The sequence below is a fragment of the Poecilia reticulata genome, chromosome 12 (assembly GCF_904066995.2).
Source record: "Poecilia reticulata chromosome 12, P_reticulata-male-v2, whole genome shotgun sequence".
NCBI classification, from domain to species: domain Eukaryota; kingdom Metazoa; phylum Chordata; class Actinopteri; order Cyprinodontiformes; family Poeciliidae; genus Poecilia; species Poecilia reticulata.
This window is the reverse complement of record NC_088841.1, coordinates 3917151-3933945: the sequence shown is the minus strand read 5'-3', so window position 1 is coordinate 3933945 and position 16795 is coordinate 3917151. Positions and strand designations below refer to the sequence as shown.

The 16795-nt window shown below is 39.5% G+C and overlaps 1 protein-coding gene across 4 annotated transcripts; it reads right to left on the bottom strand.

Annotated features, from left to right (window-relative positions):
• Positions 1 to 545: 545 nt before the first annotated feature.
• On the bottom strand, positions 546 to 14093 carry LOC103473231 (non-selective voltage-gated ion channel VDAC3). 4 transcript variants are annotated; one of them, XM_008423293.3, is made up of 10 exons: positions 14023 to 14093; positions 12471 to 12541; positions 10973 to 11022; positions 10641 to 10643; positions 6954 to 7106; positions 6790 to 6842; positions 4084 to 4305; positions 3854 to 4004; positions 3709 to 3766; positions 546 to 1569 (listed from the first exon to the last, which is right to left on the bottom strand). In XM_008423293.3, exons 1-10 carry the CDS (start codon positions 14061 to 14063, stop codon positions 1478 to 1480), a joined length of 894 nt encoding a protein of 297 aa, XP_008421515.2. In that variant the 5' UTR covers positions 14064 to 14093; the 3' UTR covers positions 546 to 1477. The 4 variants fall into 4 exon arrangements, with proteins under 4 accessions (XP_008421515.2, XP_008421516.2, XP_081469871.1 ...); XM_008423294.3 differs by lacking the exon at positions 10641 to 10643 and having other exon boundaries at positions 14023 to 14092; XM_081613745.1 differs by lacking the exons at positions 10641 to 10643; positions 14023 to 14093 and adding an exon at positions 13723 to 13875.
• Positions 14094 to 16795: the final 2702 nt, after the last annotated feature.

The following is a 16795-nucleotide window of genomic DNA, read 5'->3' as shown; positions in this document are numbered from 1 at the left end:
CATGTTGCAGTGTTTCAACTCTGTCCAACTCTTTGTAGAGTCTAATAGCTCCTCTTTGATATATTAGCCCTTTTTACTGCAACCATCTTGGCTGGAAAGCCTTTTGGAATGCTTTCCAAAAATATTCACACCCTTATAGATGTATTTTTTTTCCATCTTTTGTCACTTGTCAGTGCGCTTCCTTGGGATTTTACTTACACAACAGAGTGCGGCGTTGTGATGTGGAAGGAAAAGGATAAATACTTTTCAACTTTTCAAAGAAAAAGCCTGTAAATATTCAGCGCCATTTAATCTGATATCCCTACATAAAATCCAAAGTAATCAATTTCCATTAAATCCTCTAGTTAGTAAACGTAGACTAACTTTAGCTACATTAGCAACAGTACATCCATGTATAGCCATGTTTTAGAATAGCCTAGTCCAAGTCTGAATCTAAATCCAGTTGAGAATCAGTTAAAACTTGAACATTGATATTCACAGATGCAATCTGTTCAATCTGGGATTCACATTCCTGACATGAAATGTGCAGAAAAAAAAAATCAAGACATGTTTCCAGTTTTTTTATTAGAATTCTTCAATTTACATTGGAAAAAATGAGGTACTGTGTCTAAAAAACAAATGACAACAATCCCAACGCTAAAGTAAATAAGACATCTTAGATGTGTGATGTGGCTGTAGAAACAGTAAAGCTGAGGGCGGGGCTCAGGGGTTTACGGGGCTCAGAGGTTTACGGGGCTCAGGGAGTTGAAGGGGTTAACAGTGTGGCGATGAACCAGTGAGGACAAGCAGCTGTTACGGACCAGAGATCGCTCGAGGAACCAGCCGCGCCTCGCTATCTTTGTGGCCGTTGAGCAGAGACAGATGAAAGCAACGCTGTAGAAATGCAAAACTAAACTACGGGAAGATACCAGAAGATTCCACCACATTGATTTCACCTGTCAGACAGAGTGGCCACGCAGACGTAAAAAGAGGTTCTCATGACCGAGAAGGATTTCAGTTTAAACCAAATAAAACCGGGCGTGAGTAAAAACTAAAAAGTGTTTGAACTTATTTAAAAAACAAAAGCAGACACACTTCACCTATTTAAGAAAAGAAACATCAGCCAGCCTCTGCAACCATGTTTTCATTCTTTCATGCTTTTAGGTAAAGACTGCTGGAATGAGTTACACACTTTTACACCATCGGTTACGTCTTTCAAGACCTACAGCGAAATAAAACGGTGTGACTTCAGCCAGAACATCAGGAACTCCTTCGCGACCGCGCACCGCCAAATTTCAGGGCCGACAAATCCCCTCCCCCGACTCCAGACTCGACTTTTAGTGTCAGAAAGGAGTGCAGGGAGTGTGTGTGTGTGTGTGTGTGTGTGTGTGTGTGTGTGTGTGTGTGCCGTGGAGGGGTGGGGGTAAAGCAGAGGAGAGTCCAGAGGAGAGGAGCTACATGAAAGGTGGTGCTGTCCGGTACAGGTGTGGAGTTCTCGTTACACGTCCAGCTCGAAGCCCAACCCCAGCTTGTGTCCGCCTGCGTTGAAGTTCTTCCCATCGATGAGGGCAGAGAGGGTGAGCTTCACGCCTGCAGACACAACCACAGGTCTCCAGCAGCGTCCAGCACAAGTTAAAGCTGATGTGTTTTTAAAAATGTAGGCATGAAACGGCAGTAGCTGCAGCTACACACAAACAGAAAAGCTTAGAAATATCATTTTCCAATCATTGAACATATGGACTTGTTAAATTCATGAATGTATTTCAAAACCCGTGTTGTTCAGTTTCAGCACTTTGTCCACTTTTTTAACCAAGAGTAGAGCAAATATGAAAATAATCCAGTACGATTTTGAAGACACTTATCATTTTCAGTGCTTTATTTCTGTTGATTTTGTTTTTTTCAGCCAATTAGGTGAAATAAACGTTAAACTTGTTGCAAAAGATTGGGCAAACAAGACGCAAAATACCTTATTTTCCGCACTATAAGGCGCACCTAAAAACTTTCAATTTCCTCAAAAACCGACAGTGCGCCTTATAATCCGGTGCGCAGCCGCTGACTTCATTTTCCCCCATAGAAGAAGTGCGCGGTGCATGCTGGGATAGTTGTCAGAACGCTGGTTTGTTAATAAAGTTTGATAATACATTTAAAGCCAGGGGGGAGGGGCAGAGGAAGAGAGACAGAGACTGCAGCGGCAGCGTGTCGGTTGGTCTGTGTTACCCAGAAAGCAGTTGGGCACAATATCGTAACACCAACACCGTGAGTGAAACAATGACTGGGGCAGCCTAGTAATTAGCTGTAAAGTACTCGGGGACCATTTCGTTACAAATATGGATGTGTAATAATAGAGTACGGAACAAATTGGCAACCCAAACTGAAACGTCTATTCTATGCGCCTCATAGTGCCGAAAATACAGTAGTTGATTTAAACAAGCATCGCTTTGCACCACTTCACTCCACAATGTCGACTCTGCAGTCAAAATGTTACACAAGATTTATTTTCATCACTTCCTGTTCTTAATGTCTCTAAGGTGAATTGACATTTCTTTCTTTTCCTCACTTCTGTTTATATATTGGGATTTTTGAATCCCATAAAGACGCAGACTTGTGAAGTTTTCAGTCTGACCTTTTTGATCGATAACGCTTTTTCAATATATGTAATAATAACTCGAGTGTTATGATGTCACAATTCACCTCCAATGTTCTAATCTTATTTTACTGAAAAACGTGAAACTAACTGCTATTTTAGACATTAACTATTCATTGACTGTTCTGAAAATTTGGCGGCTTTCACAGATTTTTCATTTTACCCCTTAAGCCTTTTTATAGACAATTAGAAATACAGTAAAAGAAGCAAATATCAAGTAATTTACTTTTTAAAATAAGGAACATTTTATTGGACAAAAGAACATTCAATTGCAACAGCATAACATTCATGAATGTGAACCAGATGAAGCTACGACTGCAACGTCAGGCGTTTTGGGTAAAACTGGAGATTATTTTATTCAAGTGCAAAATGTATATTTATTTTGTACAGCTTTGGCTTAATTACTTACTCAGAAGGTGTTGTTTTTTTCAGCAAATTGCCTTTATTTGAGTCTGTATAATCGATTTGTAAATTGGTTGGCAACTAATTGAATAATCGATTCATCACGATTAATCGTTTCAGCTCCAGAAGTAATACACTTTTTTGTCACTGCAGTCAAATCCCTCTCTCTTGGCAGAGGAAAAATGTTCAAATCTTCATAGACTTTACACCCCCGGTCACAAAACTTGTTTCTACACAACATGAACATCCATTTTTTTACACCCTTGTCCCCTAATGGGGTCAAGAGGGTTGCTGGTGCCTATCTCCAGCTAGCGTACCGGGCGAGAGGCGGGGGTCACCCTGGACAGGTCGCCAGTCTGTCGCAGGGCAACACAGAGACACACAGGACACACAACCATGCACACACACACTCACACCTAGGGACAATTTGGAGAGGCCAATTAACCTGACAGTCATGTTTTTGGACTGTGGGAAGAAACCGGAGTACCTGGAGAAAACCCACGCATGCACAGGGAGAACATGCAAACTCCATGCAAGAAAGACCGGGCTGGGAATCGAACCCAGAACCTTCTTGCTGCAAGGCAACAGCTCTACCAACTGCGCCACTGTGCAGCCCCAACGTGAACATGTCAACCAAAATTCCTGGGCTGGTCACAGCAGCCCGGTTCTGAACCGGAGCCTACCTTGTCGAAGGCCCTGGGTGTAGCCGAGTCCAATCAGGCTGGCATTGTTCACTTTGGCCTGAGGGAGGAAACATAATATGCTGTGAACCAAGAACAAACAACAAGAGGTTGAAAGCCTTCGCCAGTGAGAAAACGGAGCACTCACAGACAGAGAGGTGTCCTTGTCCAGCATGTATTTGCCTGCGATGCCGAAGCGGGTGTTGTTGCTGCCGGCGATCCAGGCCAGGGTGACCGCCATGTCCAGCTTATCGTCCACCTTATGGTAGATTGAGCCGCTGAACTCGCTGCCTTCGTTACTGAGAGAGAAGAAGGAAGAAAGCGTTGGGAGACGTATCGCCGAGGCTCAGACCCAGTGAACTCAAACCAAATACTCACACGCAGGCGTGCACCTGAAGGTCCGCAGAGTTGAACCCCACAGCGAAGTTGTGGTGGCTCGGTTTGGATTTGGTGGCATCGTAGAACGTCTGGTAGCCGCCCAGCAAGCCTTCGTAGCCCAGCACAACAGAACCGTGGATGATGGGGCCCGCGAGGTCCAAGTCGCAGCCCAGGTTCATATTGTGGCACTTGTAGCCCGTCTTCAGCTTGCCAGTTTTCTTGCTATAAAGTCAAGCAGCAACTACTCTTATGGTTGTCTTCATTACAGAACTTCATTAAAACCATATATTTACAATCTTACCGTATAAAAAGGTGCACAACTGGGGTTTTTTTTTCTCACTGTCAGACATCGGATCAGTTTCAACTTTTACATTTTGTAGATTATTGAGATTACAAACATGAATTTTATTGCTAAATGTCAAAACAATGACAGAAATTTTTGGTTTCTTCCCACCAGAAGTTTGCAAAAAAAATTCCCACGTATTTGGTAGAATTGCTAATTTAGCTTGAAATGTTTCGGATCTTCCTCCACAAATTTCTAATAATAGTTTCCTGGAATTCTGATCCATTCCTAAAGACAGGATGACCGAACTGAGACAGCTTTGTAGGTTCAGGGTTTCTCCTGGCAGGCCACCAGGCTTTACTTGCCCCCCGCCTCTCCCCACCAGCCTACCATGTTTATTTTAAACAGGGTTCTTATACACCAGTGACAGTAAAGACAGATGTAGCTAGGTTTGTAGTTGACATGTAGAACTGGAAGTGCCACTCCTGAACCTGTGCGTTGGCCTCATGTTACTATTTCTTCCACATTATGATGCCTTCTCATGCACCTGCATATTTTTGTAATTTAACATAACAAAAGCATGGCAGGCCCGCCATGATCTAGCACCCCTACCAACGGGCTTAGCAGGTTTTCTGAGGGAAGCCCTGAGGTTGCTTTACCCACACACACCTTTTCCACTCTTCCCACTCATTTTCTGTGGGCCTAAGATCAAGGTTTTGTGACGTCAACAACAAAACATCGATTTTGTTTTCTTCGCGATCACTTTGGTTGCATTCTTTATGCTCGACACATCCACCAACTTACTACAACAACTTTGCACAGAGCAAATTTTCCACAACGCGCATCTCTGAAATTTTGCAACTATGTATAGACAGTTCAGTGTGGAAAAACATGGTGGACAAGCAAGAGCTCCTCTTGGTGGAGGTTCAAAAAGACAGAGGACTTCATGATCCTGCCCATAAGCACCTCCATGCTCTCAGGTGTCCCTATGTAGCAACCAAGCGGGAACGACCCAGAGTACTAACTTTGTAAAAATTGTGTCGGCCAGTCTTTTTCCCCTGCACGGAACGTACATGTCCAGTATGGAGGACCAGTATGTTTCCAAGCTTTAACTTCCTGGCTGATGTTGATGGTCACCAAGTTCTAACGGCTGTCCAGCCCACATGAGAACAGAACTCATTTTACTGGGAAAACATCCCTCTCATCTGGATGAACTGACCAGACTTGCGGCGCTCCACATTTGTCTTCCTGGTTTCTTGGTTGGGTTCTTTTGGTTTCTCCATGATGTCCCACAAGGAGGCAATTAACCAAGAAATCATTACTGATATAAATTTGTTATAAAAGTATTACAGATTGCACTTTAAAAATGAGGTAACTTTATGTTATTAAAGGTAAAGTTTAAACAGTAATGATTTATTGGTTAATGCCAAGTTGTCATAACAAAGACATTTTGAATAATGTCAACTTTGTATTGAAAGTGTCATAATTTACCAAATGATGCTTTATGACAACAGTCATAAATATTCATGAAGGCTTATTCATGTTCCTAACAGGTGTTATGTCATGTTTATGACAGTGTCATGACAGTCTTATTCACTCCCCTTCAAATAAAGTGTTACCGTAAACTCTAACTTTGAGTTCATTTAGCGAACAGAAATAATTTTACTAATCCTAACTGACCTAAAACAGGAAAAGCTTCATCTGATGTAATGCCGACTGAGACAAAGATTGTGTCTTTTGATAAGTGTATATGTAAATGTGTGGTTTCACTCGTACGTCTTCCTGTTGAAGCAACAGTTGCTAACGAAAATGCAACAGGCTGCTTTTGAAAAACAACTTTGTTGCATTTTCTAATAGCTTACAGAAAAATCTGGCAATTACAACGGAGCATCTGGGCCAGGTTAAGGACTGATCTTTTCAATTACAATAATAAAGTCAAAACAGCGGAATAGACAGACGTTTGCTAAATCAAGTCCTGCTACTGATAATTTGATGCAGATGTGTGAAGAGTAAGTACTTCCTTATTTGTAAAACTGATAAAGTATAACTTCACAAAATGCTCAACAATCCTCAGTTTAAGTTTTTTCTTCTCAAAAAATGACCACTTCAACGTTGTAATGAATATTACAACTGTTTTCTCGTAATATTATGACAATTTTCGTCTTATTGCATCTATTTTTGGTATCATTACATCGTCATTCCCAAATTATTGCTACTTTATTCTTCTATTATTATTACTTTATTTGAAGGGTAATATGACTTTTTCTCTTGTACAAGAGAAAAAAAAATCTGTGACAATCAATTTTGTCAAATGTATTCAGATGTATGAAGGTGAATAAACACAACATCAGAACCTTCTGGAACTGCACCCGACCTACAGGCTGACATGGTCTGAAGTCAGAGACAAACAAAAGCGGCCTCACCCTGTGTTTGGTACAAATGAAGTTTCCATGCCAATCTTCAGTCCTTTAGCAAGCTGAAGAGGAAAGCTTAGTGTCAGCACATTTAAACTTATAGAACATTTGCAACATTTAACAATGACTTGGGGCAGGGAGGAACTAAATAAACAACAAAAACACACACACACCTTGTCTTCCACAGTCAACTCATTAGTCAAGATGTTGTCTGTGTTCCACTTCTGGCTGAGGGTCACGTTGTGATCCTTAACCTTGTACGTGGTCTCCAGGTTGCCAGTAGCCTTGCCTGTGTCCATGTTACTGCAGCCTGTAGTGTGAAACTCCTGCACAGCGAGAAGAAGGGGGACGAGGTAACAGCCTGGCGGAGCGCCTCAACTGTTATTATTAGAGGTTAAAAAAAAATACCCACAATCATAACTGAACCAGACCAGGGACAGCAACAAAAAATGTTAGTGGAGGGAAAAAAGAAAGGACAAATCACGTCTCAATTCCAGGGTTTTATGTGTCCGGACCTGATTTTTGGGTAACACTTTATTTGACGGGGTGTGCATAAGACTGATATTACACCGTCATAAACATGACATAATACCCGTCATGAAGATGAAAGCATTCTCATGAATGTTTACAACTGCTGTCATGAAGTGTCATTCGGTAAATAATAACACTTTGAATGCAAAGTTGCGTTAAAACTTGTGTCATTATTTAAAGTGTCATTATTAACCAAATGATACTTCAAGACAGCAGTCGTAAACATTCATGAAAAGCCTTGATCTTCATGACAGGTGTTATGTCATGTTTCTGACATACATGACATATGACATATGTAATGTGAGTCTTATGCACACCCTGTCAAATAAAGTGTTACCAATTTTTCTAACTAATAGCTCACACAGGTGTATTCAGCAACAATAACTTGTTGTCTCACTTTATCAGATCACATTTCTACAGTTCATTAAGGTTTGTGGTTTTATGGATCTATTTTCCAGTCGTTCTGACGCAGCTGAACGTTGTTCCTACAGGTCCGCTGCTCATCATCAACTTTCTAACCCTAACTCGTGTTGCTTTGCAGAGAGGAGAGACTTGCTTTTGACTTCTGCAAGCAAACCACTATTGTTCAGTCTTTTGTTCTTTCCAGTCACCAACACTAACATTTCACATGCCAAGATTATTTTTAACATGTCTTGATACACAGAACTCTAGTATTAAAAGGAAGTTGTCCTTTCTTTTTCCACAACATGCACTTGAATCAGTACAGTAACACCTGCACATGTAGATATCTCTGATCTCATGCAAGGAGGTGCCAGTAACAAAGCATGTACAAGAAACAGACAGAAAATTGACACAAAGTGTGGATAAAATCAAGAAAAGTAAAATAATTTTTTTTTAAATATATCTTTTATACTACCACCATATTGACAACATATGATGTAACAAAGCTAGTTAACGTATGCAGACAGAAACGTTAGGTGCAAACAAAACAGAAATGACTGAAAAATGGTAATAAAATGGTAATTTAACCATTTTTTTCTCCGATTGACAGAAAAGATTCAGTCAAAAAATTTAAAATATACATTTTTCCACATTTTAATTGTTAACTAGGTCGTGGCTTTTTTCTTATGAAAGCATTAATTCAGATTAAATTATAGATTTAAAAAAAAAACATTCCTCAACAGTATTTGACCATTCATCATATACTACTGTCATCTAAATAGGCATAATATGTCTTAAACCGCTGGGTCTGGGTCATTCTAATGTAAACTTTACTGAAAGTTTGTTTCAGTGAACTTTACAGCATTTTGACTAAACTGGTTCTGCTTTTCTGCCGAAACCAAAGTCAAAACAATACAAACACTGATGCTTGTCTCGTATTAGGTTTCTTCCTTGTTGAGACGGACATGGCAAAAGGTTTTGACAATTTCTCATAAAAACCCTGAGTGGGTCTTCACACACTGTTTGGTAAAAGTAGAAAGCAAATAATATCAGGAAAAACAAACAAAAACAACAAAAATAAAAACTGGAAAACCTTTGTTTTTCTCAAGTTTCCACAAATTACATGGAGACAACATAAAGAACTTGCCAACACTGCCTTCCAGTGGCATAAATATGTAACTACACACATTACATACATGTCTGCATAGAATTTTCCTGAAGCTGTTTAATATTATAAAGGTGTTTAAAATGAAGAATTTTAGTTCTTCACAATAATTATTTCCTTGTGACATAAAATGTGGATTTTGAGCTCAATTAAATGATGTATCTCACATTACTCAATGTTTTCAAAAACCTTAAGAAATACGAGATGGAGAGGCTAATGTGGGCAGGAAGGGTCTCCTGTAGCAGTCTAAATTACAGAAAATTTGAGGAAGACTCTTACTGAAGACAGACAAATAAATATGTTTGATTCTATGTAACCATACACGAACCAAAATAAAATAACACACCTCAGATAAACGCCAAAAACAAACTTGTTTATCATCGAGGGTGGAAAAAAGTAAAAAGGTAAACAAGAAAGAAAAAACAATCAAAGTTCTACTTTCCGTCTTTACTTTTTGTCACACTTAAATGTTTCAGATCATCAAACTAATTTGAATATCAGACAAACACAACACGCAGGTTTTACATTAAGATTTTGCCCACTGTTCTTTACAGAACTGGTTTTATTCAGCCAAACTCGACGGTTTTAGAGCAAAAAAAGCCTAATGTTAGTCCAGACCAGCCATTTCAGTGGTGAACTTTCTAAAGCCTCTTTCTGCTGCTTTTCTCTTGGGATTGAATCCCCTTTCACTGCTTCACTTGCAAATAGACACACAGATTACATCATGACACGGTCAGGGACGGCCATCAGGAACTAGATGAACACATCTGCAACACCCTGAACCCGAATATCAATACAGACTGAGCTATCAACAGGTTTCCATGATTTCACCAGGCTTTGTTATGCAACAGATTTGATGGAGAAATAAAAGATAACAAGACACTGGATTCTGAAGGCTTGTCTGAGTTGACATTTTTAACTTGAAAAAGATGAAAGAGGTAGTACTATGTATTTTCAAAACACACAGAGCCATTTTATAGCATAAGCAAGTAACTATGCTAAGTTCTGCTACATATCAAATATAATCAAAAATTCACCGTCTCTTCAAGCAATCCCTGCTCTTTCTGAAACTCTGCCTTCAGGAAGTCGTTACAACATGGCTCCTCTGTTAACCTTTTAACGTGTTTACCAGTGTTGCTCTGAGAAGTAGGTGCTATAATGAGCTCAGCTGATGCTCTGTTCCACCAGGTGTTTGCTAATTGCTCCTGGCTAGTCTGAAGGACCTGATTGGGGGAGTCACACCCAGTTTTCAAGCTTGGAAGCTTGAGAACTGCAGTTCTGTCTTTGAAGGCGGGGCTAGGTCCACCCAGGTGTTTTGTGTTTTGCACAGCTGAATTGTTGCCACGGAGATTAAAGAATTTGCCAAACATGCGTGAAATAATCAAAACAACACTTCAGGTAAGTTTTTGATGAGGGAATAACATTATAACATGATGTAAAGTGCAAAAAAGTTGATTTTGCAGAATACTGCCCCTTTAAAAAACTTATAGATGTTAGTAGGAATATTTTCGACATATAGAGGTTTCCCTTTGAACTCTAAATGTAAGGAAGGATAAAATGCTCCTCTATTCCTCATATTATACTCTGAGACCACATCTGACAGAAACAAACTTGAACATTACAGACAAAAAGAAACATAAAAGAAAATATGAAACGGACAGTAAAAGCAAAGGATGGGGTGAATGGAGTTCTGCGCGACACGGTGGGGAGGATGGGGGCGGGCCGCCAGAGCGGTCGGTTAGGTTTGGGACGTCCATCTTACCATCTACGTTAGAGCGCGAGCAGTCCGGGGCGGCAGCATGGAGACAGAGCAGCGGTTAGGAAAGGAAAGGCAGAGAGACAGACGACCAATCACGGCCCGTCGAGTTTCTCTGCAAGTGAGGTCAGGTAAAGCAAAGCAGCTGGAACGCCGGCGGCGCTCGGCATCCTGGGAAACCTTAAAGCTCAGATTTACAGCGGTTACTTGTGCTTAAAGGAGCGTGAAGCGGAAGATGTGCAACAGCAACGCTGCAGGTGTCTGAGCGGTGGTGATCGGACGGCTGGAGAGCAGCAGGATGAGAAAGGAGAAATGGAGCAAAGAAAAGGAGTTCTCACCACGTCACTCTGAGACCTGGTCTTCAGATCTATCTTCACAGCCCCAAAACCTGTTGGGTTCAAAACACACACACAGTGAGCAGGAGGACTCCACTGCAGGTATTAGCCAATCGAATGTCACAGAGAAGCTTCACCAATTCAATTTTAAGACCATTATGAACAAAATTTAAGACCTGCATCACGACAGAAATGAACAAAAGACAATGGCATGTCTTATTTATTCTGGTAGTGCCGAGTTTTTTGGCACAGAATGCATGTAACAGCATATTGGTATATAGCAAAGGTATATTAGCAGCTAATTAGCAGTAGCCTCAACCACCTCAAGTCACAAAACGGAACGTAAGCATCTGAGATGTTTGCCTGACAGAAAAGCACGTTTTTTATTTATTTTTTATGGGGGGGGTTTTGGCTCTAGTGGCCTTTATTTGAAAGTGCTAAGACAATTAAGTAGGTACACAGGGAGAGAGGGAAGACATGCGGCAAAGGTCACCAGGCCGGGATTCGAACCTGCGACGGCCGCGTCGAGGACTAAGACCTCCTTATGTGGGTTGTGCTTAACCCCTGCGGCACCACAGGACCCCGCCTGACAGAAAAGTACAGCAAGAAAAATTACGAGATTAAATAGTTCTGCCACAAAAACATTTAAGATGAACGTATTTAAGGCTAATTTGCATTTTTTCAGATAAATTTAAGACATTTAGTGCCAAATGTCTTAAACGGTACATGAATATGGATTCAGTCTAAATGTATCTAAAATTAATTTTAGATGCATGAATTTAAGACTTTGTAAGGATGCGTGGACACTCTGAACACTAGTGCCAACAATAAATTGACTTAAGTGAACAAATCCGGTTTAAGTACTCACTTCCTGACTGTGAAAAGGAACAACACACTAAATATGACGGAATTCTGCCACTCTAGTAACTAACGTGTTTCCAAACTTCATGGATTTTTCACAAACAAAATGCTCCTGTTTGTACAAATTTCTCTCTACAAAAATAATGTACGCGTCATAACGTAGCCATTTGCGTCTGATTTTAGGAAATATAAGTGTCATCGTAGACTTTACGTTTTTTTTTTTTAAACACTAGTTGAGCGCTGTTATGTCACGTCCCTTCCTCCACTGGCGTCCATGGAAAATATTTTTGTTGGGTCATTTTTGAATGGCTCCCTCTCCTAAATGGCATCGGGTAAAGACATGAGCCCAGTCAGATTTTTAGATCAAAGGGTCCCGGTCCTCACAGTTCAAGAATGTTTTTTGGATACTGGTAACCGCGTTTAAATGAAACGAGTCTCTTCGAGATGATGCATCCCGTGTTACTCAATGAAATTCTCTCTTTAGCATCTTCTGCTACGTTCATTCAGCAGATTAGTATTCACAAGGAACAGCAATTTTTCTAGTCTGTACTACAACTCAGCAAAAAAAAAAAAAAATGTTGCTCTCTTCAGAGATTCCCAGCAGGGAATAATATTTTCTTGTGGTTAAAGCATTACTCACCGTAGCTCTTGCTGAAGATGTCCTTGGCGGCCTTGCCAAGGTCCGTGTATGTAGGAGGATTATCCATTTTTCTGACAAAGCCAAAAGTAGAAAAACTGTTTAAATCACAGCTACAAAAATTAGAAGTAGCTAAAGCTAAAATATTTAGATAATAGACTGATATTTTCATGGTTTAATTTCAGCCTCCTCACACCCCAAAATAAGACAAAAGGTAAAATTGTAAACATTTTCTTCTTTTATTGCCTTTGACTTTCATAAAAATTTCTTCTATTGCTGTACGTTGCAAGAAAATCTGGAATTAGTTAATTTGCTAACTCAAGTGGCTTTTAAAGGTGTTCAGATTTTGTCATCTTGGAACTATAAACCTTTAAAGACACCAAAGTGAACCTTTAGTTTCATGGATAGAGAGCAAACAGGTGGTTAGATAAGACAGATGGATGGAAGGAAAGAGAAAGATGGAAAGAAGGGAAAAAAGAAAGAAGCAAGGAAGGAAGGATAAGGATGGGTGAAAGAATGATGGATGATGGACGGAAGCAAGGAAAGAATAAACAAAAAGAAGGATAAGGGTAAATGAATGGAAGGAAGGACGAATCTGGGGCTAATTAGTGGAAGGAAGGAAGAATGAGATAAGAAGTTGATCAATGGAGAATATAATTTCTAGACAATAGGATATGGATCTGTAAAACCTTTTTTTTTTCCTTTCACCAAACTTATTCAAACGTGGACTAAGTTCCAGGTCTAATTCCATAATGTTCCTGAGAGCCTGGGAACTGTGGGGGTCCCCTGCTTCATTCAGAGTGCTTCACCTTCATTAATACCACCTGGCATGTAGAAGAGGTTGGAACCTCCTCTGTCATCACCAGTAGCATCTACAGGGGGACAAAGGGCAGCAGATGGGCCAGTGAGGGAGCTGAGGGGGGTTCAGCTTGCTGCTCAGGCCAACCTGAATGAGGAGACTGTTAGTTGGTCCCATCCTACACCCAGTTAAATCCCCACTCAGCTGATAAAGGCCAGGATAACGCCGCCTTTCCAAATGTTTGTCCTAAAAACGTGGAAAAGCCTTCCTCCAGGGATTACGTTGTGCTTTTCATGGCTCAGCATCATTACATAAGGAACACCGTTAGCTACTGCGCTACAACGCACTCGGAAGAAGCTAAGGCTGGAAACAAACGCGATAGTTGATACTGACGCACGCCCCCTAAAAGCCCTGCGGTGTGTTTGAGGTTCATTCGTGTTGTCAAAGCCTCCTCACCTGTCCAACAGAGCTATTAGCAACCGTATCCACAAAGCCTACAGAGGACCTTGACGTGATGCTGCTGAGAGGATTGACAGCTAGCCTAGCTAAGCGTTGCTTTTTCTGAAGACAGGGCACAATGAAGGAGATCTACTACTGAGCATGCGCGCGCTGCCAGAGCCATCTACTATCTCGTGTTTATGTTTCGCATTTTCATAGATTTTCGATAGACACATCTGTCACACTAAATGTAAATCAAAACAATAATGAACAAAGCAAAACATAATAAATATTAAGGCAACCACACAGGTACCATACCCCTTCTCACGCTCGCTGCTGCACGCAGGCGCTGTTGTCATGGTTGCCTAGAGACACCAAACACCTTGCTGGATGCTGCATTCAAAATCCGCTCCTTTTTTAAAACGTCCACTCGGTACTGTAGTCAGACGGTGAGGATGAACAAAAGCAGGCACGTGCAGAAGTGGGGAGGTGCTGGGGGTGTTTGAGCACCTGCCCTTTTTACTTCTTGCCCCCACGTGCCCTTTTGGTCAATTTTTATTTATTTATTTATTTATTTATTTATTTATTTATTTTTTGTATTATTATTTTCTAAACCCTCTTCTGACCCATAACATGTACTAAAATTCTTCTTCTTCTTCTTCTTCTTCTTCTTCTTCTTATTATTATTATTATTATTATTATTATTATTATTATTATTATTATTATTATTATTATTATTATTATTATTATTTTGTACAACATAATAAGCCCTCCGGTCACCTTGTTACCTTTGACCTTTTGCCCGTGACGCATGACGCAGTTGCCTCTTGCGCAGTGAGATAAGGCGGCTAACTGCGGAGCTCAACGTAGCGAACGTTCCAGATTACATAACAGTTTTTGGTGAATTAAAAAAACGTTTTTGGTGAATAAAGTGAAGTAGACTTGCTGCTTGTCAGATGACGGAAAACGTTGAAGTATCGTTTCTGCTTCAGCTCGGAGTCGCGGTTTAAACAGAGAGGTAATGAAATACAACAGACACTGACAGGCCTCTGCGTCTGCGTTTCTCTGAAGAACTACTGAGCGGGAGGAGACAGACAGGTGAAGAGAAACTGTTCTTATCTATCGATTCAGTATTTCTATCATACAGACATTAGGCTGTTGTTGTTGTGCTATTAGCTAGCTGCTAGCTAACGACTTTGCTAGCAAAGCTAGATAACTAAAAAGGTTCTTCCCTGTATCTTTAATGATATCTACGGAAGAGGATTAGGGCCACTGGGAAAAAAAACAGTTCTGACTTTAATTTCAGAATTCTGACTTTAATCTAAAGTCAGAATTCTGAGATTAAAGTCAGAATTCTGACTTTAAACTCTTCTGAGATTAAAGTCAGAATTCTGACTTTAAACTCAGAATTCTGACTTTAAACTCAGAATTCTGACTTTAAACTCAGAATTCTGACTTTAATCTCAGAATTCTGACTTTAAACTCAGAATTCTGACTTCTGAGATTAAAGTCAGAATTCTGACTTTAAACTCAGAATTCTGACTTTTTTCTCAGAATTCTGACTTTAATCTCAGAATTCTGAGATTAAAGTCAGAACTGTTTTTTTTTTTTCCCAGTGGCCCTAATCCTCTTCCGTAGATATCAGTAATTCTTTAGTATCGCTTATGCAATAGGGGCACATCGCCCGTCCAAAACCGATCATCTCCATAACGAATATATGTCCAATCTTCTAATTTCCTTTGCTGCATAATGTACATTTCATTTATTCTAGCATTAGGTAAATGTATCTTGAAGGAGAATAACACATTAATAATAGTCCAACAAGGATATTTAGAATTAAAAATAACTCATCCTGAATTACCATAATAGATATAATGAATGTAATAAAAGTGACATTAATGAAGGGAAAAAAACTCAACCCAGACTTTAGGTTTAGGGTCTGGTTCACAGAGTATGAAGTTAATTTGTTTCCCAATTATTCAATGGAGAAAAAAAACTAACCTCAGTTAAGTAAAATAAAATTGTAATCAAAACTTTTGGAATTGTAATGATTTCTTTTTTAAAAAAGTTTTGTTTAAAATACTTTTTTTTAATTAACTCATTTTTACCAAACATTTATTTGCACACATCAGAAATCTTTTGTTGTGATTTTAGGCCCTGCTCAAGACGTCATATGAGAATCGCAAGCAAAGCTTTGAGTCACAAACAAAAACTTAGAATAGCAAGAAATGATTTCTGACAAGCACAAATAAGTTTGTTTTGCAAAAAAAGTTAACTTCATGAGTCAAAAATGTGTGATTTAAATTTTTAAAAGTTTTTTTTAAGCAAAACTCAGTAGGCTTTTCTCATGGTGACATGCATTAACAATTAAATTTTTGTTTTTTTCTTTTTTCTGCAGTTCCACGTTAAAGTTTGATGCAGCTCTGCTTTCCTGAATGGACCATCTTCATCTCCACTGCAAGTGCAGCAAACAGGCAGCTCTTTTTTATTGATTACAGTCACTAAAAGGTTGCATTGTGCCCTTGTTTATATTTTTAATAGTGTAATTCTGTAAAGACAAAATATGTCTGGTGTTCTAGCTCTGATTTACATATCTTGCTAAATTGTGGGTTTGAATATTGCAATACTTTCCTATAACAAAGGAGACCTGCAGAAAGAAATTACTAATAAAATATCTTACATTTGCATAGCGTTATGCTCTATATGGAGATGTTCGTTAGCTTTGATTGTATATGTCACAATTTTGTAATTTGTCATTGTTTATTAAACTCTGAAAGCTGAGTGGCTTTGTTAATATTCTGTCCTATAATGCGGTTAGATGTGCCCTTTTTTTGTTGTTGAGCACCTGCCCCGTTAGTGGTCTCTGCACGGCCCTGAACAAAAGGCACATTTTTCAAATATGTCAGGGAGGGTTTTGTATGGAACTAAATTTACTACATTTGTATGGAGCTAAATTGGTCCCATAAAGTTTATTGAAAAGAAAAACGATTTGGAACTGGAAAATTTTAAATAGAAAAAAATATATATATTGAGCAAAGCACCTTTTGAAACTGAAAAAAAGATTTGAAACTGGGAAAAAATGAAAATGGAA

Coding starts and splice junctions, on each gene's coding strand:
- LOC103473231 (XM_008423293.3), bottom strand. CDS start 14,063: ATGACAACAGCGCCTGCGTGCAGCAGCGAGCGTGAGAAGGG. Junction 12,542..14,022: donor AGCAGCGAGCGTGAGAAGGG/GTATGGTACCTG, acceptor TGGCTTTGTCAG/AAAAATGGATAATCCTCCTA. Junction 4,306..6,789: donor TCATTTGTACCAAACACAGG/GTGAGGCCGCTT, acceptor TTGACTTTATAG/CAAGAAAACTGGCAAGCTGA.